General features: G+C 36.1%; 1 protein-coding gene across 1 annotated transcript in view; it reads right to left on the bottom strand.

The window, feature by feature from the left end:
• The window catches only part of LOC145294040 (uncharacterized), a 60675-nt gene that overhangs the window by 27207 nt on the left and 6051 nt on the right, over positions 1 to 27417 (bottom strand). The window contains exon 2 of the mRNA XM_080141028.1: positions 1132 to 1619. Coding sequence (XP_079997154.1) covers positions 1132 to 1443 — 312 coding nt within the window. The 5' untranslated portion in view covers positions 1444 to 1619. The remainder of the gene's footprint in view (positions 1 to 1131; positions 1620 to 27417) is intronic.

Genomic DNA, 27417 nt, shown 5'->3' with positions numbered 1-27417 from the left:
TTACAATTTTACAGAGATTAAATCCGTTGGTGTGCCTATTATTTCTTTGGTCAGTTATCCTTAACGTTGAAATAGCATGGTCGTCAGTCTGTTACACAATTCTATAAGATGTTAGTCGATCCGTATGCCACGCTTGAGTTTTAAATAGAATTATAGTAGTGTCCACGAATCTTTATAAGATCTGTAGGTCTTATTAAGTAGGTCTGTCCATCACATAAAAAAACTAAAAACGAAATTTATCTGCATCCACGCAACTCTGTAAGAGGTTTGTCGGTCTATATCTCAGGTTAAGTTCGAAATTAAATTTTAGCTAGTTCAACGCATGTCGGTCTGCCCATAAATCTATCCCTCGTTTTTAGTTTCGAAATAGAATTTTAGCTGCGTCCAAGATTCTCTATAAGAAATTTGTCGGTCTGCTGGTTATTGCTTAAATTGGGAATATAGTTTTAGCTGCGTCCATGAATCTCTATAAGCGGTTTGTCGGTCGGTCCGCCCCACTTCAGTTTAAAATAGTATTTTTACTACGTTCACCCATAATTATAAGAGGTTTGTTGGTATATCTCTAATGTTAAAGTTTGAAATAAAATTTTAGTTGAAAATACGTATGTCTATAAGGGGTTTGTCGATCTGTCTATCACGTTTTAATATGAAATAGAATTTAGCTGCATCTACGCATGTGCATATGAGATTTGTCGGTCTGTATGTCACGATCTGATTTGAAACAGAATTTTAGCTGCGTTCATGCATATCTATAAGAAGGCTTGTTGCTTTGTCCGTCACGCTTAACTTTGAAATTAAATTTTAGTTGCATCTCTACATCTCTACCACGCTTAAATTGGAAACAGGATTTTAAGTGCATCTACGCATACCTATAAGAGTTTTGTCGATCTTTCCGTCACATTTAACTTTGAAATACAATTTAAACAGCAACTACGGATCTCTATAAGAGGCGTATCGGTCTGTCCGTCACTCTTGAGTTTGAAATAGAATTTTCATCATTTAACGCGAATATTAAATGAACACAGATAATTTTGATGCATTCAATCTCTGTCCCTTTGTCGATCTATCACACCTAAGTTTAAAATAGAATTATCATACAAATATAAACTTTCTTTTGTTCTTCTTACTTACTAATTTCGGTACGTCCGGTGACTGTCCGTTAGCAGCCATAATCGTTTTGCCCTTCTTTCTTTTCCGCAAGAAATATATAACTCCGAATGCAATAAGAAGAAAAAGAATGACAACCGTTGCTGATAAAGTACTTGCAAGGACGCAGGTGTTTGAACTTTCCGGCGTCACTGGCGATGCTGACGAAAACTCTGTTGTCATTATCGTCGTCGTTGTTGTTGTGGTTGGTGATGGCGGTGGTCGTGTTCTTGACAGCGTTGTTGCTTTTGTTTCTGGCGCCAACGTCGCTGCGGGAGTTGATTTAGCTGCATCCATTTGTGCGCGTTGAAATCTGTAAGCACTTGGTTTGAACCCAGAAAACTGTATTTGTGTCCGTCAGCTCTACTTTGTTGAAAGCTGCTTCTTTTAGAAAACGACAGAAATATCGTCCCGTAGAAGGAATCCGATGTGCTTCAGCAAGAGCTTAATCGATGAATTAGGGTGGAAACTTTCTAAAATAAAAAAGAAAGAAAAGAAAAGATGAGATGTTATGCAGAATAAAGAATCTTTTGAATAGGTTAATGTTTTTATAAAAAGATCTTACCCTCTCACAGCCCCCCCCTAAAAAAAAAACATGCGTTAATAATTGACATAGTGATCTGTAGTGAGTTAGTAATCGAGATGCGATTCAAACGAATGCTAAAATGCATCATTCATTATCGACAGTCTAACTGCTCGACAGATCTTGCTTCCTTTGCCTACCATGCGTGAGGTCATTTTTTCAGTTAACAGGCCTTGTCTTTCGGTGCTGACTGTTAGACATCGAGATGAGATTCAAACAAATGCTAAAATGCTAGCGACTCTGATTGTTTACTCTCTTTCTTTCGTCATTTCGTTTCGATACGCTCTCTTCGTCACTTCCTGAAGTTACCAGGTTTTAACATGAACTGAAAGTATTTTCAACCAATGGAAATCTTCCCAAGCTCCAAAAAGTAACACCTATATGTGAAAGTAATAAGTCAGTGCCAAATTAGAAATTTCTAGAAGACCTGATCAAGAAAATAAATTTTAGACAAACTTCAATAGCCGCACTGTAACAAAGCCGCTAACGTGTATTTAGCAGCAGCAGCTGCATGACACGTATGTAAATAACTAAGCCAGTGTGCGAGCTGACGTTATAGCGGAAAAATAAAAATAAAATAAAATACAAAAAAAGGCACCACGTGGTAGTAGGACCGAAAGGCGGCCAGATTGAATTTTTTTTACTACTATTCACTCAACTTCCTTTATCCAAGCATGTGTTTGTTCTACAGTCTCATTACTGACAGTAATGTTTATATATATATATATATATATATATATATATATATATATATGCGAGCAGGCCGCCCGGAATTGTCCGGCCGTAAAATACACGCTTAAATATGATATTTTGTATTAATGCAGATTTCGTATTTATTATTATATTAGCGGGGGTACCCGGCGTTGCCCGGGTGTTTGTAGGTGTGTGTGGTGTTAAATAAAAAAAGAACTCGGGGGGGGTAAGATCGAACCCGAAATCCTGAGGTGAAGTTTGAAAATAAAATCGGCCAGCCAGAATGAGTTAGTGAAAAATGTTTGAATTTATTTAAGAACGAAATTGACAGGTGCGCAGCTGGAAGTCGTCGAGCGTTACGGCGACGACGACGACGACGACGACGACGACGACCACGATGACGACGACGACGACGACGACGACGACGTAGGTTTGTTTGTTATAAGCGAAGTAAAAAAAGAAAACAACGTTAACACTTAAGCGGGAAAAAACACCAAAAAAAAGACTAACGTAAGGCAAACGAACGATGAAAACAGAAACGAAGACGTGAAAAATGGCTTACAATAAGCCTGTTTCGATATTAAAATTTAAAAAATCGGTGGGTACCCGGGTGTTTTTGGGTGTCGCTAATAATAAGCGAAGTAAAAAAAAAAAAGAAAGAAAAAGCAGAAAAACGAAACTGGTTAAATATTTAAATTTAAAAAATCGAAAAAAAAAATATCTCAAACCACGATTCGAACCCAAAACGATAATGAACCAACGCCTTAAGCAACTGAGCTAACGCGTTCGGTTTTTCAACTATTTAAAGTAAATCAGGTCACGACATCATCTCACGAATGCGTAGAATCGGTCATTGTCACGAGAGGACCGTTTTTGTTGACCCCCCCCCGTCGAAAATTGTCGATTTCGGGGTGAAAAAGTTAACGTTTTGGGCCAATTTTTCGATATTTTTCGAGCAAAGGATGGAGCTTCAATGTGATACCGAGTTTGTGAATTTTCGTCGCGTCTGTCGAAAGTTTTTAGCAGACATCCAAACATACACACAAACATACATACATACATACATACATTTTCGCTTTTATATATATAGATTATATTCGACCCGATGTATAGTAATAATTTTTAAAGTTTTTTTTTTAAAATGACTCGTGCGCCACCATGAGAATCGAAACCAGAACGCTTAACTCACGATTTACTTTTTCATTTGATGTTAATGCCTGGCGTATGAAGACATATTTGCTGCAAGGCAAGTATATATATTTGTTTAAACCATTTTGCCTACACCTCGATCAGTTTTTGGGCTATAGACATGAAACTACATATACAGGGTATTCGAACCCATGTGAGACTTTATATTTGTGTTTTAGCCGGGGAAAATCTATGCAAAAGTGTGAAAATTTAAAAAAATGGAATTTGCCAGGTAACGGTCGAACGAAGGCCTTACTAATATACATGCGTAACGTAATAGCTACTGGTCATGTTTTAATTTTTAGTCTTGTGGCAAACATGTAGTCATAAGTCAGGCATTAACGTCAAATGAAAAGTAAATTGTGAACTAAACGTTTTGATTTCGATTCTCGGTGGTAGCGTACGAGTCATTTTTTTAAACTTCTTATTACTATATATTAGGTCGATATACTATAATAATAAATACGAAATCTGCATTAATCAAAATATCATATTTAAGCGTATTTTACGATCGGGCAATACCGGGCTGCCTGCTTGTATGTTTATAAACTCCAAGTTAACTGACTGACTATATTAAAATCCTTGTAAGATATATGTAAAGGGTTTTTGTATATTTTTGCTCCAAGTTTTCTTCCGGGAGCAATCTTTGGTTTTCTGAAGATTTGCATAAATGAAATATATTTCTAGTTATATGTTTATTGCTGGTTGTTTTTCTGTGCAGGAAACGCTTATCAAGAATTGAGAGATCCGAGTTGTGGGCCTAATGTTCTATTGGGCCTATTGTTAGTGGACTCAATGTAATTACAAAACAATATCATCGGAGTCTTATGGAAGCACTCGAACCATCATATCAGTTATATGTAATTTATTTCATCTGCCTTTCAACAGGATCTTGACACAAAACTGAACAATTTGACTTTATCTCCGAAAAAAAGGAATAAACCTGCACGCCCGGAGGAAAAACCTCCTTGGGGACAGTTCAAGGAGGGAGGCAGAATGAATGAAATGAAACTGCGGCACCAACCCTGGAGGGTTTAACCGACTTCCTTCGAAGTAGGAAGTTCCATGGGAGTATGAAATTCACAAGCTGTCCACAGTCGCATGTATATTCCCGTTAGGGGATATGACGACGTTAGGTTTGCGCAACTTTTGCAATGAGGTGTCGACGTCTTCATACATACAGCGCCTGGTATTCTCAAATTAGCCACTCATTTGGAGGCACAAGCGAACAATATAATTCCAATTTATCCATTTGCGTTAAGCAGAGCCCATCTTCATAACAGTTCTTTTAAACATTCACATACAATCTTTCAAACTTTAACGTGTACACACATTCAGCTGTACTCGCACATTTGAATATCTATTAGACACGATCCTTGTATGTTTAAGGGTTCTCTGTACAGGGGTTTGTCAGATAACCTGTAATGAGTATACTTTTCCCCTACAAGTAAACCCTGATCAAATATTGAGAATAGCAGTATTAGAAACCCAAATAATATATCTCTGTATGGCTAACCCACACTGACTTATACGAGAACTAATGTACCTTGTCCATTTTTCCAGCCACCCTGACAACAGTTTTGATGTAAGTCTTCTATTCCAGTCCCAGAAGCAGAGTGCTTCTTTGAGACAAAAGCCAATCATATCAATTGTGGCCGAGTGAGAAGCCAGCTGGTTGGTTCTGGATGCGTTAAAATTAACTAGTCACCTTTTGCCGCATTACACCACGTGCTTGAGGTTGAAAGTGAGAGACTCAGAGAGATTTTCGTCGTTGCTGGTCTTAGAAGTGTTGCCAGAGATAATAGTGTCGTCTGCGTATATATCGACGAATGAACTTAGAATATGATTTGTGAGATAATTGATGAAGATAATGAAGATAGTTGGGCCCATAATAGATCCTTGAGACACACCAGCATTGATAATTTGAGCTTCGAACTTCTATTCATTGACGACTACTTGTATAAACCTATGAGATTAAGAATTCGATGGTTGAGAAGACATTCCCAGATAATCCATAGCTGGAAATCTTGTGAAGTGGACCTTCATGCCAAACTCTGATAAATGTCTTTGATATGTCGAGAGCTATTGCTCTAGACAGGAAGTCCTCGTCAATATATTCACTGATCCTATGCAAAATTAGTCAACATATCAGCTGTAGATCTGGCAGAACGGAAACTATATTGCTTTTCACTGAGTATGTTGATTTTGCCGAGGTGATTGACAGTTTTTCTATTTATCACAGATTTAATGTATGGCGTGTACACGTTTGTAAATTGAACTGATAAAAGAAAGTGAATAACATAGATATTAAAGCCTTCGGGACAATATCAAAGTGTAGTATCTGTTCTTCAGATACTGCACTTCAATTTCTTGTTCTCTGTCAGTGGAGGAGAAATCCTTCACGACTGAGACAATTTTTATTTTTGTTCCTTTTCTCCACGTTAAAAAACGACCCTGGTGTCTAACTCTGTCCCGTAGGGAGGCATTGTAAATAGGAACATAGATATTAAAGCTATCAGAATATGTTTAAATTAGCACAGAGTGAAAGCAAGTGAGGAAAATACAGTTAACTGGGAGATAGAAAGCGAGTTAGAGTTAAGGTTAGATCTAATAACTTAGCGAGTGTTGGTGAAAGAAACGCATTACTTTCTCAATTAATATTAATTAAACCTACTTAGAACAATTTAACCACATTTTTTCTAACATAACTCAATCTTAGAACTAAATTATATTTTAGTGCGTATTCCATGTTATTGAGACATACAGAAAATGCCTTAGGAAAACAAACGTTAAAGAATTCAAAGGCATACATGAAACCTTGGTTAAGACCGAAAATGTACGAATGTATAATGTTTACGCGTCCACAATGATAACGGTATGCAATATTCGAAACAATTAGGTAGCCATGCTAGCTGCAATTGCGTGTAATACAAGCCATTCCAAAAGACATTCCAAATCTGGACTGGAATATATATGTAGTAGTCTTCGATTGATTGTGAAAGACTTAACTCAGGATGAAAATAAAAAGAACTGTAATTTTACTATTCCATGTAATCTATATGTCTATAAAAGTAAGAATGTGTGTGAGAGAGAGGATACTTCTCAACCTATATACTCAACTTATTTTGGATCTAAAGACTTGAAATTTGATATATAGAATATTCAGACATGCAGAAAACTTTTAAATCACTTTTCATCCGGAAAAAAACAGGTTACTTAGGGATCAAAATTGAAAAATTGGTACGTGGGGTTCATCGGATTTTTATGTTTGCTAACTGTTCCACGAATGCGCATGCATGAATGGTTCACATGACGGATTCCTTATGATAAGAATAAGTAGGTTTGAAACGCTTTTTAATGGCCGTGTACATCCGGCTTATGGTTATCGTACTTGACATACTGTCTTTAGGTTTTGGTTTCGATCTCAGCCTGAGTATTTTCTTCTTTTTTATTTTTACTTACAAGAAGTGAAGAAATGAAAAAACTTAATACTCGCATACGCATGTCTTAGTTTCTGTATGAATTAAAGTGTAACATTTATGTGTATTTTACGGACGGCCAACGCCGGCGAGTCTGCTAATCTTATATAAATAGAGATTTTGTCTGTCTGTCTGTCTGTCTGTCAACATAATTTTTCTGACTGTCACAATTCTTTTAAACGTAATAAATAAATCGTTTGGAAACAGCAAAGGTCTGAAGTACAACAAATAAAGCGAATATCGTGATAGGAAATCGAAACTGAAACCTTGAGGTTATAACAACTGAGCAATTCAGGCGTGTCTATATATATATATATATATATATATATATATATATATATATATATATATATATATATATATATATATATATATACGTGTGTGTGTGTGCGTGTGTGTGTTTATTTGTTTTTGTTAGCGATACTTTTTGAATGAATTCAATTATTTATACGAAATTGCATTTTTACCTAAATACGAGTTGGGAATAATTTTCCCTTTGCCCAATTTGGTACCCCTTTAAATGGGGAGCGGTAGTAGTCAGGCGAGGCAGCCGCGTGGTAGAGGTTTAGGCTTCTTATCATGGGGTCCCGATTTCGAGTCTCGCTAGATTCAGCCACTGATGAGTTGTAGACGACGAAACACGTGTCAGTGGATAATTATATATATATATAATTATTTTTTTTACTACACATATATATATATATATATAGTAATTTATAAAATATATATGGCGATTAAGCTACACTGAATATTCTGCGTTTCATCCAACTATAGGACGAATCCTATAGTTGGATGAAACGCAGAATATTCAGTGTAGCTTAATCGCCATATATATTTTATAAATTACTAACTAGCTCTACTTACGTATTGAGCACTTTTGAAGTAAATACTTAAAGTTTACGCATAAATCTATATTTTCGTATATTAAATTTATGTGAATAAATGAAGTAGTTATATATATATATATATATATATATATATATATATATATATTGAACGGAACCCAGACAGCAGACTTTATACATATAAAACTGATAGATTTTCATTACAATAATAAACAATACACGTTCAGATGAGTAAAATTATCAAACAAGATAAACGCAATAAATAACACGCAAGATGATATTTGTAATTTATTATATTACTAGCAGATGTGCTCGACGTAGCCCGGTATTAAACGTAACGTTAAATTCCTTTTTTAAAAAATGACTTTAAAAAAACGGAAAGAAACTGAAACATGTGCATGCGTATTGTTTTTTTCTAAAAGGTTCACTTTTTGCAAGTAAAATAAAAACAACAATACTCGAGCTGAGATCAAAGCCAAAACCTAAAAACAGTGAGTCACGTACGATAACCATTAGACTAACTTTCCACGTTCTTTAAAAAGTGTTTTTAAACCTACTTATTCTTAACCTAAGGAATCTGTCAGGTAAACTATTTGCGCTGAGCATTCGTGAAACAGTTGACAAATAGATAAAAATCCGATTACCTACAAGTACCAATTTTTCAATTTTGACCACTTAGCCGCAGTTTTTTTTTACGAGTGAAAACCGATTAAAAAGTTTTCCATGTGTCTGAATACCCTATATTTCTAATTTAAAGTTTTTAGATCAAAACTTCGTTAGGTATATAGTTGAGAGTTGCTCTCACTCACACATACACACACATTCTCATTTTTATAGATATATAGATAATAAGGTTCAATCCTCGGGTCGAGTCATATTAAAGCTCTCCTCCTTTAAAAAGAAAATGGCACTTGATACTCCTTCGCTAAACATCCAGCTTTATATAGTGAAGTTATCTTGGATAAAGAGACAACAATTTGTCTTTGGCCTCAAAATATGCCCGAGCTTCTGATATCACTGAAGCTAAATCTCCTTCGTTCCTGGATATGATCTTAAACTATATCCGATGGTGAGGCCCCATCTTGCGGGTTTGGGGGACTGTGGAGCTACCCTTTAATTGCCATTGCTCTCAGGTCCACTCTGACCCGGAGTGGTAGTACCTGTTAGGGTCCCAACTATGGGGTAAATAGAAACCGACTTGGAAAAAAAAAGATATATTCTATTAAAAAAAATTCTTCAAAATAACTGGATTCGGCATTAAATGACCTGAAAAGGGTTGATATGCCGTAAAACAAAAACAACCAACCAACCTAAATCTCCTTCCCTGGAGCATTCTGTTTGGGGTTTGAAAACAGCTAATAATTGCTAGGAGGCAATAACATATTCTGGTTCTTCTGCATCGTGTGTATATATGAAATATTTTTTGGGTTTAAAAGAGCGACATGAAGGAAAACATAAATCAAACATTTTTGGTGGAGATGAGAAGGAAGATACATACATGAATCAAATAAAAATTCAAAAGATACGTTAAGATTAAATAAATTTATTGAAATAAATTAAACATCATCATATTTAATAAACCAGTTCTAATTTTAACAATAGTTAATTGAAATGAAGTAAAGTTTGACCGAACGAAACGTTTTACACAATTGTTTACGTCCATATTTGGAGAAATCAATATTCGTCAAGTTTTATTTGATTATGCATTTATCTCCCCCCTTTAATCATCATACCTTTAAAAAGTTAGAATTATTTCCCATGTCGAGTTACTCTTTTAAATTAAAGGCTGAAAAGTTCATATATACAAGCACCCCGATTCTTCAGTCGATGTTTAATGATGTGAAATGACTTGGATGACGACGCGATTATTAGACTTGGACGTCTAATAATCCTAGTCACAGCGCACAGTAAGCTGCCCTTGATCCATATATTGTGACGTGACTAGAAATGACTGATTGTTGGATGTTCAAATCCGGTAGCAATTATTTTCCAAAAAAGTCCTTCATCCCATCGGCATTTCCTCAAAAGTAACAAGTTTCCCACACAAGTGTTGGTGTTTTAAACAACAGGCAATTAACTTGCACCCCAAGTCTCCGTTTTTTTTTTGTTTGTTTGTTTTTGTTTTTGTTTTTTTTTTGTGTGTGTGGTTTTTTTGTGGGTTTTTTTTTGGGGGGGTGCAATGTATTTTGAATGTGTTCCTTGGGCGAGTTATCTCCTCGGAATAATAATGGAACCTCTCATTACATGTATTTATTTATTTATTTAATGTGTAGGTTGTTATCCTCATCTTTCTCGTCGCGATTAATTACCTGAAGAAGGCCTACGAATGAGTCCATCGAAACCTGGTGAAATAACAACTACGACATGAGACTGCAAATAAATAAATAAATACACAAGTTACTCATCTCAAAGGATTCCAATATTTTTTTAATAATGATAATATATATATATATATACATATATATATATATATATATATATATATATTATAGAAAAATGCGAGCATGAAAAGTAATATGGTTAAAATTAAGCTTAGAAAAGTAAAAGGACTAGTTGTTAAAACTGGAAAAGAAAAAAGCAAGATATTCTAGTAAAAAGTATAATAAGTTTATAACTTAAAATATTGCAGCATTAAGGATTTTTTTTTTTATTCAATTAAACATTTTATATAAATCCTTAATGTTGCAATATTTTAAGTTATAAATCTATTATATTTTTACTAGAATACCTTGTCTTTTTCTTTTCCAGTTTTAACAACTAGTCCTTTTACTTTTCCATGTTTAAGCTTAACCATATTAATTTTCATGCTCGCATTTTCTATGTAATCCATGATTTTTCCAGGCTTTGCTTTGAAATAATAATTTTTTTTTTCGTGTGTGTCCAATATCATACGCATTGTCAACAATCCATAAAAAAATTATTACCAACTTCTTAAATTGACTATTGAAAGTAAATAAAAGATTAATTAAGTGAATAAACAGAAAGAAAGGACAAAAAAGGAAGAAACAGAATTAACGACGTCGTAAGCGAAATATGATCGACCCTAGCACAGCAAGAACATTACTTTTGTTAACACACTCTCTCTCTCTCTCTCTCTCTCTATATATATATATATATATATATATATATATATATATATATATATATATATAATCCAAATAAGATCGCATGCGAGCGACATTCCCGCTATGATTTAGGAAGGTGTCGACGACGAAGTTGCTATGATAACCGACAGCCAATCAGAAGAAATCGTCAGGTTCGGCCATTTCTGAACGCTCATAATAGGTAAGATATTTCCAGCAAAAAAGATTTAGATCGGAACTGTCGGCATTCCCTGATAAATTATCGTCAATAAACCGACCCTTTCCAAAGGAAGGTGTAATGCTTGGGAGGGTGGCCTCCTGAGACCGAACAACAGATTTCACATTTTTAACATCAAATGTAATGTTTTTAAAATCAAATGTAATTTGTTGATTTATCTATTCACGAAGACTAAAAGTTAAGCTTGATATATGATGCATCTACTTCTAAACATCGATGATACTCATGGCCGATTTTAATTACCTATAAAAACACCAAGATAAAACTCGTAAGTATTTATCATGTTAATAATTTTTGTCATGTATATTTATCATGCGATTATTTTTTTTATTAAGATTAACCTTTGCTAATTATAAAAAAAAAATGAACAAAAGTACACATATGAGCCACAGAAAATAATGTCAAGTGCTGGCATCATCATCATCGTCGTTGTCGTCGTCGTCATCGTCGTAATCAGGAAGGTGACAGTGGTTAATGACATGGATTGATAACCTTGGAACTTGGGTGTGCAAAGTTCGAATCCAGTTTATTCTACATAAACAGTTTCGCTTAGAGATGTTAGCAACCTTCTCGTGGTCCCTCCCATAAGTTCTAGGAAAAAAATAATTAAAAAGATATTGGGAAAACGAATGCCAACGAAAATCATCGGATTCATACGGAATTTTATTTTATTTTATTTTTTTTTTTTACAAAGGGCCACTCGAGGATAAGAGTTAATGTGTACTTTAATAATTGGGACGGTATCGTAGTAATTATTTGTGGTGGAAATTCGGTATAATTAGATTATTTACGAGGACGGTTAAATAAGTATTTGTTTACGTTTGATTTGAAGACGACGATATTGTAATCAGCTGGAAAGCAGACCAGCGAAAGAGCTCCACAGGCGAGCAGTTCTAGGAAAGAAGCCTTCTTCATGGGATCTACGTTTAGGTTTAGGCACAGATAGATAATGATGGACTTTATTGATTTTTGTGAAAGATTGATTGCATAGATTGGAGCTCAATCGAACACTTGTCATGAAAATAGCGATAGAGAAGAGACAGGCTTGCAACGTCTCTTTTATGGGGAAAAAAGGTTGCAGAGAAGAGAAATGAATGAATGACGCTCGACAATAACAAGAGCCCCAGCAAATGAGACATGATGAAGGACAAATCTAATGCAAGCCGTGATTTTCAGCACCTATTGTGCTACGTCATATACATTAGTATTACAGGTAGTCGATATACTTCACAAATAGGTTCCTACGTGATTTTTCAGTTTTATTTTCTTTGACCTTGTGTATTTTCACACCAGTGTAGTCTGATTATAAAACCGGTCTAGTTTATAACACGTCAGACATTATTGGAATAAAAACTACAAGTGTATATGATCGCATAAAACACAACCAAATGTGTACATTTAAACTGGGTTATGATTTTATTTTTTTCATCTGGCTGCACATAATTTTTTATGAGGTGCCCAATATCAACATTCATTATGTTTTCTTTTGGCCAACATTCGATATCTACTTCAATCAAAAATCATGTTTAAACTTAAACTTATGTTGAGGAGAATAAAAATTATATCTATCTTTATACTATATCTGAGTTAATCAACGTTTGTTTCCTTAGGGCTTCTTTTCTATATATTTGTAATCACACATGCTAATGTATTTCCTAGTTTCGCGATTGAGCTTGGCTTAAAAACAGAAATTTGTTTTAGTAGTTCTAATGAATTAATTCCTAGTTCTCATTAATAAGCCAACAAACTTAGTCATTGTTTAACAAGCTTCTCTTTATCACGTTCTTTCTCTTTGTTTAACATGGGATTAAAGGTCGTTAAATGCAAACAAGCAAACAAAATATCCTCTCTGCACCTTATCTGACTATAATTGCTCTTATTTCATACGTTATCTTCCATTGCCTCTGCTTAATTATTAACAATAATAAAAAAAAAAATATTCGAATAGTTCATTATAAACAAAATTAGTAATTACATTTAATCCAAAGCAGAGATAATAGAGAGAGGGATACAGCGGGCAGAAAGCGACTGTTTTTAATAATCCAATACAAACATATATATATATATATATATATATATATATATATATATATATATACATATATATATATAAAGCTGAACTCTGTGTGTGTGTGTGTGTGTGTGTGTGTGTGTGTGTGTGTGTGTGTGTGCGTGTGTGTGTGTGTGTGTGTGTGTGTGTGTGTGGTCACGAATAGGCTCCTATATGGTTGACTATTTTAAAAAACTGATTACATATAATGATAGATGTATCGAGACATAGGAATGGGCATGTTTGATCTAGCAGAACGGTGGTTCATAAAAATTGTGGTGTCTGCGTTCGCGCCTGGCCCCTAAAGTATGGAAATAAAAAATGAAAAAAAAAATATTTACAAGGGTTTTTGATATATATGTACATAAGAATACTTTGATAAGTATGTTTTAACTTAAATAAGGATGGTATAATAAAATTGTCGGGTCTGCGTTCGCGCCTGGCCTCCATAGAATGGAAATAGGCACAAACTTTAATAAAGACTTTTCATATTTATCTGTGATAATTATGTTTCAGTTTGAAGAAATATGGTACAATAATATTATGCGATGTTCGTTCGCGCCTGACCTCCATAGAATGGAAATATGTCACAAATTTTAACAAGGTTTTTTAATATAGATCCACAGAATATTGTAATAAGTGTGAACAGGTATGGTATAATAAATTATCGGATTTATCTATTTTATTTTTACTTTCATCATATTTAGCTTTGGTTTTGATACCCCGAATTCGAAGCTATCTCTTTACAGCCCTTCCTTTTCATAATCTATCATACTTTCATAAATCAGAGTCCATTTCCTGTAGTCTGTTTTTGAACCCTGTCAACGACGGGTACTTTTGCTAGTATATTTACATATATATATATATATATATATATATATATATATATATATATATATATATAACTTTTTACTGTACAAAAACGATACAGGGCTTGGAAATTAACATACGAAAAAACCCTGGGGTCCCTTTCACCAACAAACTCATTAGGAGTTAATCGTTGCTGTATCAAAAGATGCACAAAAAACGAATTAAGTTGTCATGCAAGAGCAAATATCCGGATATGCATGATACAAAAAAGAAAAGGCGAATGGTAATTCGTGTAAAATATATATACAATAATATCAAATATATGTACAATTGAGATGGGGGGCATATGAGCACGATTAAAATATATCTCCGCGCAAGTCTAATGATTTAAAAAATTCTTTCTATCGGCAAAGAGAAAACTGGCGTGAAAAAAATGAGACTGAGTCCAAAGTTTTTAAATGACGTTGAGAGTCAGCCCGGTGCAATATTCTGAAACGGCTCATTTTATAGGTATCGGCATCAGCTGGATTTTCAATTAGATGTTAGTCAACGGCAGATTCTAAGACAGAAGAGAAGCGAAAACGATGTGGCTTGCCCAGTCTAATTTCTGCCGTTATATGGTAACTGATGACTGCAAATTCAAAGAGGTTTGACTCACATAGCCAGCAGCGCACTGACAATTAAATTCATAAACAACATTGCTCTGTGTGATGTAGAGCAAACTGTCCTTCGTGACCAGGAGAATGCAGATTTTATATAAAAAAAACAACCGTAATACAACAGTGTAGTAAATAATGGGCAATCAACAATTCCCAACTATCCAACAATCATGAGGTTGTTTGCTCTGCAACTGAGAAGGCTAACATGCTTTCCAGTCGGTTTGCCTCCTACTCCACACTGGACCCTGCTAACCACCTCCTCCCTGACTTTCCTTTGCGGAAAGACGCCACACTAGACGATCTGAAAATTACCCCTTCTCAGGTGCATCCTATCATAAGAAATCTTGACACTTCAAAAGTATGTGGACCTGATCTCATCCCGGCTGTGCTATTAAAAAAGTGCTCCGCCGAAGTAGCTCCAGTTCTCTCCAAACTCTACAACAAATGCCTTAATGAATCTTGTTTTCCTGCCTGCTAGAAAACTGCTTATGTAGTACCAGTTTTTAAGAATTCTGGCGAAAGAACTGACCCAGTAAATTATCGCCCTACTAGTCTCCTCACACTTTTCGCCAAAATATTTGAGACCATAATTAACCAAGCTATAGTCCATCACCTTACAGGCGCTAAACTTCTGACTGACCAACAATATGGATTTAGGCAAGCCCGTTCCACAGCAGACATCCTAACTGTAATCTCAGAACGTATATACCCCTCACTGGACAAAGCGGGGGAGGGTAGAGCGGTACCTCTAGATATATCTAAGGCTTTTGACAGGGTATGGCATGAGGGTCTTCTCAAGAAAATCAGATCATACGGCATCACTGGAAGAGTACATAACATAATTAAATCCTTCTTAGATGACAGAAAAATCCAGGTTGTCCTTGACGGTCATACATCTAAACAATATGATATAAATGCGGGAGTGGCTCAGGGGTTTATCCTTGGACCACTGTTATTCCTAATATTCATAAATGACCTCCCTGACAAAATTGTCTGTGAGATGGGTATGTATGCTGATGGCACCACGCTCTATAACAGACACGACAAGAAAATAAATAAATAAATATCTAAAGAAATGGCAGAAACACTAGAAGATGACCTCCGATCCGTAGTGGAATGGAGACAAAAATGGATGGGCACATTCAATGCTACCAAGACTAAACTGGTTTCCTTCAATAATTACAAGAAACCTTCCCTACCACCAATAGCAATGGACAATGACTCTTTATCTGAAAGTACATCTTTTAAACTCCTCGGCCTAACGTTGACAGGAAACATGAGTTGGAACGATTACATTGAGAGTATTGTCAAGACCGCTGCGAAGAATGTGGGTTCTCTCAACCGTGCTAGAAAGCTACTAACTCCCAAAAGTATCCTATACCTCTATAAGGCCACCATTCGCCCATGGACGGAGTATTGTTGTCATATTTGGGCTGGTGCATCTGCTACTAGTCTCTCGCTCCTAGACAAGGTTCAAAAGAGAGTCGCCAATCTGATAGGTCCTGAACTGTCATCTAAACTTCAGCCTCTGCCCCATCGACGAAATATTGAATCCCTCTGCCTGTTTAACGCTGAATGCTCTGACGAACTGCAAGCACTTGTGCCCCCTCCACGTAAATACTCTGGACAAAGCCGACAAGCAGCTAAACCTACTCCTTCACGGTAGAGATCCCTAAATATAAGAAAGCCTTCTACTCCAGTAGTTTCTTCTCTAGAACAGCAAGACTTTGGAATTCTCTTCCGGGTCCCTGCTTCCCCAACTGTACTGACATGCAGAAGTTCAAGTGTAACGTCAACCGATATCTTGCTGCCCAACTCCCTACACAGTACCCCTGATGCTTATGTCCTTGATAGTAGCCCCCTACAACAAAGTGGCAATGTGCCTTGCTTGGGGTGAAAATGTAATTTTTAAAAAAAGTTGGTTTTTTTTAACTTAATAATCTGTCTGTACACCCACTGACAAGCAATTCCAGTCCAAAACAGTTTTAAATAAACAGAATTCTTGGATGGACCCAGAATTGTATTTTTCTACTTGATTATTATTAATCAAATTCTCCGGATAACCATTACAAATAAAAATGTCTTTCAGTATTCAATTCGTGTTCGAGTTTGTCCGAAGAAAATTCTAAGGGCTCTATACACGCATGTCTTAATAAGCCTTATTTTTCTAGAGGCAGGCGCAAACGAGCGCCAGTGCACATAAAGACAGGTGAAAGTCGGTTTGTGATAAACCAAGAAAAGTATTCTTACTACGTTCAATCAAGAAATCTAGGAAAGGTAGACAACTTTCATTCTCTTTCTCCATAGTAAATGATAATACTGTGTGAAGAGAATTGAGATTATCGAAAAAGATTTTTGCTTCACTCTCAGAAGCAAAGGCTGCAAAAGTGTCATCGCCGTATCTAAAATATATTGAGGGTTTCAATATATTACTAAACAGTGTCGACTCATAGAATCCTAATGCACGACCTAGAGGGGGCTTCAGATCTGAACCCTATCTAACTATACATAACGTTATCAAAACATAATTCTACTGATTTAGTACACTATATATATATATATATATATATATATATATATATATATATATATATATATATATACCTCAGGGAGATGAACGCCTCTGCCTTGCATAGTTTCAGGTCACCCTTGGGCAAGGTATAGTACCTGTTAGCCTCCCTCTCAAGTTCTGGAGGGTTACTATATTGTGAGAACTAGGGATATATATATATATATATGCATGTTTGCTTGCTTATGTATATGTGTGTGTATATGTCCAGATGCCGGAGAAGTAAAACTCCGTGATAATAAAACATGCACACTATGCCACTGCTCAGTCATCTCAATATTTCAGTTTGTCACTGTGCAACCAGTGGTAGGGTGCGAGAGGGTACAATATGTGTAGCACAAGCATGTTGTTTCACGATCGTTATGTGCAGATATCGTTCGAAGAAGAAGAAAAAAAGAGTAAAAGTTCTATGGTGATAGGTGAGTGGCGACGTGTACCGGCTTAGTGGGCTGGAAGTGCATAGCTGCAAATCTGCACATAGGCGGCCAGTGATTTATCTAACATCGTCGACTAATCGCTTACAGGGTGGAAGCAACTTCGGTGGATGATCTGGCGGCTAAGCAGCCTTTTCTAGGGATACACTGCTCACCCATGCATTTGGGAAGGGTCTAGAAAAGGTGACCTATAAATTGTCTACCCTTTTATTAGCTGGTCGGCTTCCTGCGGTCGGCGGCTGCTCTATATTTGCAGGATAAACAAGATAAAGTTGAAGTAGGTATATGACGATTTTATCTGTGTATGCCCCTACCATGGGTCATGATGAAGACACCATCACGGCGTTTTACCGAGATCTCAGTCGTACCATTTCTTCAATTCCTTTATCTGAGATCTTACTCATGGGCGATCTAAATGCAAGGTTTGGCAAGGATCATCAAACCTAGGACTTACTCGGCCGGTTTGGTGTAGGTAGGGTCAACAGTAATGGTCTACATCTTCTCCATCTATGCACTCAGTTTGACCTTGCTATCTGTAACACTTTCTTTAGCCACAAACCCATTTACCTGGACCCATCCTCGTTCAAAACAAGGTTACTTGATCGATTACATTATTTCCAGGAAGGCAGATTTGCGGGACGTCTGTAGTGTGCGTGTTATGTGTGGAGCTGAATGCGGCACGGATCACTTTTTGGTACGCGGGAAGTTGAAAATCTGTATAAGTAGGTAGTGTAGGTTGGGTGGTGTTGGGATTCCCAGGGGGGTTGATGTGTCTAGGCTGGTTGATTCAAGTGTACGTGAAAAGCTTCGATCCGTAGTTAATTCTGCTGATTTTGATGGGTCGTGGGCGCATTTTAAAAATACAATCTATGAAATAGGTGTAGATGTTCTTGGCTTCTGCAAATCTAGACATCAGGATTGGTTTGATGATAATGATTCTGAAATTACTCTTAAGTGCTAAAAATGAGTTGCACCATAAGATGTTGTCTGCCTCCATGGAGGTCGAGAGTCCCTCCAACAGTCACTTAAAGCAAACAAGGGTATTCTCCAAAAGCGACTCCGCCAAATGAAGAATCAGTGGTGGGCTAAACTCGCCAACCAAATCCAGATGGTTTTTGATTGTAAAGACCTCAAACGCATGTACCATTTGCTTAAAAAAGCTTTTGGTCCTCAAACACTATCTACATCTCCCCTACTCTCAAGTGATGGAATTGTCCTTATAAAGGATCCTAACAAGATTCTCCTTCGTTGAACCGAGCATTATTCTGATCTCTTTGACAACCCCTCTAATGTTGATGAGAACGTCATCAATGAATTTTTATCACAACAGAAGCTTATCAATGAAATGTCTGTGTTCCCATCTGAGAATTAAATTAGAGATGCAATCAAGGAAGTGAACGTTGGGAGAGCTCCAGAGCTTGATGGTATTCCTGTGGAAGTCCTCTTAAATGGGGGGTGATAAACTTGTTCATGAAATTCTTCATCTTATCACTGATGTCTGGAGAGGTGTTCCCGTCCATCAGGATTGGGTTGATGCAATTCTTATATCACTGTACAAGGGAAAGCGGCCCAGGACCGACTGTGGAAGTTATTGTGGGATAAGTTTGTTGGATGCAGTTGGCAAAGTATTTTCCAGAGTTCTACTCAATTGATTGTTAAAGTATATTTGTCCGTCATTCCAGAAAGCCAAAGTGGCTTTCGTCCGGGCAAAGGAACCACGGACATGATTTTCTCTGCTCGGCAGTTGCAGGAGAAATGTACTGAACACCGTGTTCCGCTTTATCAGGTTTTTGTTGATTTGACTAAGGCTTTTGATACGGTGAACAGAAGTGCCCTATGGATAATTCTGGGGAAGTTGGGATGCCCACCTCAATTTCTACGATTACTCAGGGAGCTCCACACTAATATGAAGGCTCGCCTGAACTTCAGCGGATGCCTGTCGGAACCCATCCCGGTTGACAACGGTGTGAAGCAGGGTCATATCCTAGCACCTACACTTTTTTCAATTTATTTTGCAACTATGTTATCGTATGCCTTTAGGGAATGTTCTCTAGGTATTTTTTTGCGTTTCAGAACCGCAGGTAGGGTCTTTGATCTTCGTCGTTGTCATGCTTCTACAAGGACCTTTCAGCACCTGGTTCGTGAATTGCTTTATGTGGATGACGCCGATCTCTTGGCCTATGATGAGAGGGATATGTAGGGTATCATGGATCTGTTTTCGGGGGCCTGTGCGTCTTTTGGGCTTACTATTAGTCTTAAGAAGACTAAGGTCATGTTCACACCTCCACCCGGTAGTTTGTATGTGGAACCAAATATTTTTGTCAACAACCAGAGACTTGCTGTGGTTGACACATTTGTGTATCTGGGTAGTACTCTCGCCAGAGATGGAACCCTGGATGCTGAGGTCAACTATAGGATACAGTGTGCCACTAAAGCTTTTGGTGGCTTAGAGAAGCGAGTATGGTCTGACAGGGGTATAACTATTCATACAAAGATCAGTGTCTATCAATCTTGTATTTTACCATCCCTGTTTACGCTTCTGAGGCCTGGACAACTTATGGTAGACACATAAAAGTCATGGAGAGAGTGCACCAGAAATTCCTGAGACACATTCTGGGCATCAGGTGGAGCACTTTTATACCTGATATGTATGTTCTCATGCGGGCTGACGTATTTTGTATCGAGAAGTTGATTATATGCAACAAGATGAGGTGGGTTGGACATCTGACAAGGATGGACGATGATAGATTGCCAAAGCGCCTGTTCTATGGTGAAATTACACAAGGAAAGCGTCCACACCATAAACCGAGGAAACGCTTTAAGGATAACATCAAAGATAATCTTAAAGCTCTTGGTATTGACGTGTTGAGTTGGGAAGTTGCTTCCAATGATCGTAAAAAGTGGCGCTCCTTGGTCTATTATGGCTGTGATAGTTTTCAGAAGAAAAAATATGAGCATGCAAAAATGAAGCGTCATATCTGGAAGAAGAAGAATCTGTCAGATATATCAGGTCTGTCGGAGGGTTTCATGCAGAACCACACCTGTGATTTATGCGGTAAAATGACTTTATCCGGAGCTGGCCTAGCTAGCCACAAGCGTTCACATGGAGATCAATCTTTCTTTGATGGGGAAAACATTGCAGGGCACAGATGTTCTGTTTGCTCTGTGGTCTGTAAATCGAGTAGAGGCCTGAAGCTTCGTATGAGCGTCCACAGTAGTGCAGCACCAGTTGGCATCCATCAATCTCAGCTTAAGTGTGACCTTTGCAACAGATTGTGTAAGAGCAGGGCTGGTCTGAAGAGCCACCTTCGTTCGCACAGAAAAAAGGAATTGATGCATCTTGATCACATCTCCACATGAATATATGTGTGTGTGTATGAGTGTATATATGTGTATATAATTAATTAAAAAAAAGATATTTCAAAAATACATGAAAATGATTGAGTAATCAATAATAATGCAAGGCAAAGATGGTCTTCTTCTGTCAAGAAGTGATAATCACCATATACTAGCATAGAGACCCGACGTTGCCTGGGATTAAATGAGGATCAACGAATGTTTCACATTTCACGAATGTTTTTTATTGTCATAGAAATCGGTGAAATCGTCTATTTTTTAATCAAATCAATTGATTGTTCTAGTTGGAGATGAATCGCGGTGTACAGGTGGAAAGCTTCACATGCTTCTCCGCAGTGACTTAGTCCACAATAGATTGTAGTTTACATTGCACTTTAGAGAACCTACTGTTGATTTTATAAAACCGTTTTTATATAATGGTTGAACGTATTAAAGTTTCAAATCCGAAAGTCAAGTATAACGATTCAATTGTGCTACAAATAGAAGCATTTATTTCGAACGCAGCCTGTTATATCAAAGAATCTACATCTGATTTTACGTGGGTGAATTACAGATCAAATGAACCTCTGCCTGATATATGCGCGACCATTGGCTACAAAAAATGGGTGCGTGAATAGCAAAGAATCTGATTGGTTAACTAGCATATAAGCACCACGTGAATATATAAAAATTAGCGGTAACATCAATGCTGTGTAATAGCTTGACATCTTCACGAGAATAAAACGCCTTGCACAGTTCCAGGTCAACCTTGTGAAAGGTGTAGTATTTGTTATTCTCTTTCTGATATTCTGAAGGGTTACCACATGGAAATCTGAGGCTCGGTTATACCATTGGAGTCTTTGTTTGAACATCAAGAAGAGGACTCTGATGGAAAACTTGTTATGTTCTTAACTTTGTTTGTAGTGAATACTTGCACCGACTCTATGCAATTCACATTTCCAAAAATTGTGGCTGTTTCTAAACATTGAAAATTTAACCGTCCCCATAAATCATAAAACAAATTCCTAACTCTATCGAAAATAGACTTAGAAAAAATTCTATAGACGAAAATGTATTTAAGAAATCAAGCAACATCTACAACATAACTCTAAAAAATAGTACCACAATATTGAAATCCAATGCAAAAAAAAACAGAACACCAATTGTTATAATACGACTAAAAATAGATGAAAAAGAAATATAATTTGCTACGCGCCGTCTTATAAGCAAATATTAATAACTAAACTCGACAAAACTTTTCTAAATCTCCAAAAGAAGCCCCTTATACAAAATCTTTAATAAAACAACCTATGGTTGCTGTGAAAATTTAGGCATGTTAAATAAGGCACATAATAATGAAATATCGAATAGAAGCAGTAAAAAAAAAAATAATAACAAAATTAGTAAAAAGTGACTTATATAATAATAACAAAAATAATACAAAGGACAAAAATATAATCATTAGAAATAGCAATGACGCAAATCCTGATAGAAATAAAAACGTTAACAACGAGCAGAAAAATTGTAACTGTAGAAGGCAATCTATTAACTACAAAATCAATCTCTTGCTAAAAGTATTGTTTACCAGGCTAAAATATTTGCCAAAAAAAAAACACGGAAAGCAAAAAAATATTACGTAGGTATGATCTTCTTGAATTATAGAGCAGATATTAGGACCACAGAAGTTTATTAAATAACAAATAATGGGGAATAAAAACAGTATTAGCGAACGACTACTGGGAGCTCATGAAAAAGGTGGATGCTTGCCAGTGGTTGGTTGAAAAATAATACGGCAAGCTAGCACATGTATGAACTTTGATAGTCCATGTAGAATTTGAATGAAAAATAAAAATCCTAAATTTTTAAGGACGTGAAAATTTATTAAACGGCTGAAGTGAAATAGCAAGTGTATGCATATGCAAATCAATTTTTACCTTGAAATAACCACACATAACCTTTTTTAATGAAACAAAATATAAAAAAAATAAATTAAATTAAATATATAAATAAGAATAGCAAACAATATTAATAACAATAATTAATAAACAAATAAATAGACTAGTATAAAAATGTAAACGAAAAACATCCCGATTAAGACTATGGTATTTCTAACAAAGAAAACGGGGTCATCTCCTCCAAAATACGAACAAAGAAATGTGTAAATTAGAGATCACGTGAACTTCTGTCTGATAAACGAGCGACAATTGATTACAATAAATGGGTATGTGAATAACAAAGAATCTGATTAGCTTCCTAGCAAACTCAACATCATGAGAATATATTATAGCACGCAATAACATCGTTTCCATGCAATAGCTTTAATAGGATGAAACGCAGAAAAGTCTGTGTAGCTTAATTGTAATATATATTTTCAAAACTCACTATATACAGGGTGACCCAAAAAAAAACAAAAGAGGCCATCTAGAACATATGCTGTAGAACGGAGAAAAAAAGAAAAAAAGGCCAAAGACCCTAGTGTTTTGATGTGATGTTTTGAATATAATAAACTAGTTATGACCAAAGTTTCATTTCATCGGACAAAACAGTAAGAAATTAGAGCTGAGGCCCGTTTTTTATGGGTCACCTTGTGTGTGTGTGTGTGTGTGTGTGTGTGTGTGTGTGTGTGTGTGTGTGTATATATATATATATATATATATATATATATATATACGTCCTGCAGCAAACCTCACTCTTCCCAATAGTTTACTTCAACTTGCGCCGTTGCCATGGCTGAAGGGCAGCATGCATACCACATATTTATCCGACATAAATCCAGTACAAATAGACAAAAGTATATAGAAGCTACAAGTAATTGTAAGAAGGAAATAGCCCAGCTAAGAATAATATACCGAACCCGCCAGAAAACGCACTGAAGCGCAGAAATTAGGAACTAACTGACTTCTGGAAAATCAGTGTAGTAAATAATGGGCAATTAACAATTCCCCCACTATCCAACAATCTTTAAGTTGTTTGCACGACAACCGAGCAGGCTTGCCCGTCGGTTTTCCTGTAACTATATTTTGGACCCAGCAAACCACTCCCTCACAGATTTTCCTCTGCCGAATGAAACCACACTTGATGATTTGAAAATCACCCCTTCTCAAGTACATGATATAAAAAAAAACCTATACACCTCAAAAGCATGTGGGTCTGATCTCATCCCGGCTGTACTATAAAAAATACTCCGCCGAGGTTGCTCCAGTTCTCTCCTAACCTTTCAACAAATGCCTTAATGAATCTTACTTCCCTGGCTGTTTGAAAACTGCTTCTGTTGTACCAGTTTACAAGAATTCAGGCGAAAGAACTGACGCATTAAATTATTGCCCCATTAGCCTCCTTCCTCTATTCGCCAAAATTTTTGAGTCCATAATTAATCAAGCTCAAGTTCACAACTTCACAGCTGCTAAACTTCTATCCGACTAACAGTATGGATTTAGACAAGCCCGTTTTACTGCAGATATTCTAACTGTAATCTCTGAACGTATATAACAGGCACTGAATAAATCATGGGAGGCTAAGGGGGTAGCCCTAGATATATCTAAGGCCTTTGACAGGGTATAGTACCATGGTCTTCTCATGAAAATCAGACCATATGGTATTACTGGACAAATACTTAACATAATTAAACTCTCTAAAGTAAGAGAGGAACCCAGGTTGTCCTCGGTGGTCGTACGTCAAAACAATATAATATAAATGCAGGTTTACCTCAGGGGCTGATCCTTGTGCCTTTATTATTCCTAATATTCATAAATGACCTCCCTGATAAACTTGTCTCTGAGATTTGTATATTTGCTGACGACACCATGCTCTATAACAGACAAGAGGGGAAAACGAATGAACACTTATCCAAGGCAATGACAAAAACCCTAAGAGAAGACCTTTGGTCTGTGGTGGAATGGCGACAAAAATGGATAGTCACATTCAATGCGGCCAAGAATAAGCTTCTTTCCTTTAATAACTACAAGAAACCTTCTCAACCACTTGCCATGTATAGCCATGGCTAATTATACTTTACCAAAAAGTACTTGTTTACAACTCCTCGGCTTAACGTTCACGGGGAACATGAGTTGGAACTAATACATTGAGTGCATTGCCAAGGCTGCTGGAAAGAAGGCTCTCTCTACCGTACTAGAAATTTACTTACGCCTGAGAGTGTACTTTTACGAGACCACAATTCGCCCAGGTATGGAGTATTGTTGCCACATTTGGACTGTTGCATCTGCTACTAGTCTCTCCTTCTTAGACAGGATTCAAAAGCGAGTCGCCAACCTAAATGACCCCGTACTATCAGGTAGGCTTCAACCGCTGTCCCATCGACGAAATGTCGCATCTTTCACGTAAATACCCTTTACAAACCCGACAAGCAGCAAAATCTCACCCCTACACAGTAAACATCCCTAAATATAAGAAAGCCTTCTACTCTAATAGTTTCTTCCCTAGGACTGCTAAACTTTGGAATTCATTTCCGGTTTCCTGTTTCCCTGACTATACTGACATGCAGAAGTTCAAGTGTAATGTAAACAGACATCTTGCTGCTCAACTCCCTACATAGTACCCCTGCAGATTATGCCCCATACATCAAAGTGGTACTGTGCCTTGTTTGGGGTGAAAATGCAATAAAATATTTTTTTAAGGAAACATACATATATATATATATATATATATATATATATATATATATTCAATTTGTCTTCAGTTTATGTATGTGTGTGTAATATATATATTACTGCTTATGTACAGACAAATTGAATATATATATATATATATATATATATTCAATTTGTCTGTACATAAGCAGTAATTTGCTGCTACACAGTCATGGGCATGTTTCGGTCACTAGTAATTAGTAACAAGGGAACTCTTCAGGCAAGCAGGCTTATATTCAAAAGCGGAATTCTTAATGAAAAACGAAAATCAATTTTTAGCAAAAGAAGGTTTTTTAAAAGCCTTCTTTTGATGAAAATTGATTTTCGTTTTTTATTAAGAATTCCGCTTTTGAATATAAGCGTTCTTTCCTGAAGAGTTCCCTAGTTACTAATTACTAGTGACCGAAACATGCTCATGACTGTGTAGCAACAAATTACTGCTTATGTAATGACAAATTGAAAATGTAACTTACTCTACTTCCGTATTGAGCGCTCTTGTATTAACCCCGTTATATTTCACTTGTTACCCTACCTTTGAAAAATAGCAACCTCAAATTATATATATATATATATATATATATATATATATATATATATATATATATATATATATATTAGCAGAGAGACCCGACGTTGTCCGGTATTGAATGATGATCAATGAATATTTCACACTCCTATATTTTTATTGTCATCGAAGTCCGTGAAATCGCCCGGGAGGAAGCTGCACCACATACCTCCATGCAGTAACTTAGTCCAAAATATATGTTATTCTACATTGAACTTTAGAGAATCTACTGTTTCTTTTATAAAATTATTTTATATAGACTTCTTTCCCGATAACGAAAAAACATCATTAAGAAATTTACGTGCGGGGTTTGAACCTACAGACCACGTTATGCAAGGGAAAAACAGGAAAGAAAACACGCTATCAACTTATCTACGGTAGAATTTTCACGGCCCGTAGTTCTATCATTGTTGTTAAGCGATAACATGGAAAAATGGTTTTGCCGATGATAGATAAATTAAAATTCATTAATTAATTTTGATTATCGAATAATTATCTGAGGCAAAACTTAACTAACATTACTCACAGACTTATGCACTAAAGTTCTGTAAATTTTAAAGAAAATCTGTTCAGCCGTTTTGGTGTCTATAAGGAACGAACTCACACACACAGACAAGGTTGCATTTATATATATATATATATATATATATATATATATATATATATATATATATATACGGACAAAGAGAGAGAAAGAGAAAGAGACTGACACACAGAGGGAGACGGAGACACAGACAGAGGAAAATAGTTCGCTTAATTCAAGTGACTAAGTCTTGATTCATTTATTATTCCCCAAATCCAAAACATTCAGTGCATTTTACAATCAATATGTAAATATTAACTAAATATTTAATGGTTTGGAATTTTTCAGTCTATCTGTAAAATTATTTACAGTTACGAAGTCCCTTCCTGGATGTTAGCGATATTTCATGTATCATGAAAATATATGTTTTTGGGATGGGCATGAACAATTGTCTATAATAAAGTGTTTTGGAAGGAAATTTGGAGTGTTTCTCTGCATAACTTCATGGTTTATATATTATATTAGAAATCTAATCGTACACTATATATATACATAAATACACTGATATGT

This window comes from Euprymna scolopes, chromosome 15 (genome assembly GCF_053919585.1).
Source record: "Euprymna scolopes isolate OS-2025 chromosome 15, ASM5391958v1, whole genome shotgun sequence".
Lineage (NCBI taxonomy): Eukaryota > Metazoa > Mollusca > Cephalopoda > Sepiida > Sepiolidae > Euprymna > Euprymna scolopes.
This window is presented reverse-complemented; position numbering and strand designations above follow the sequence as displayed.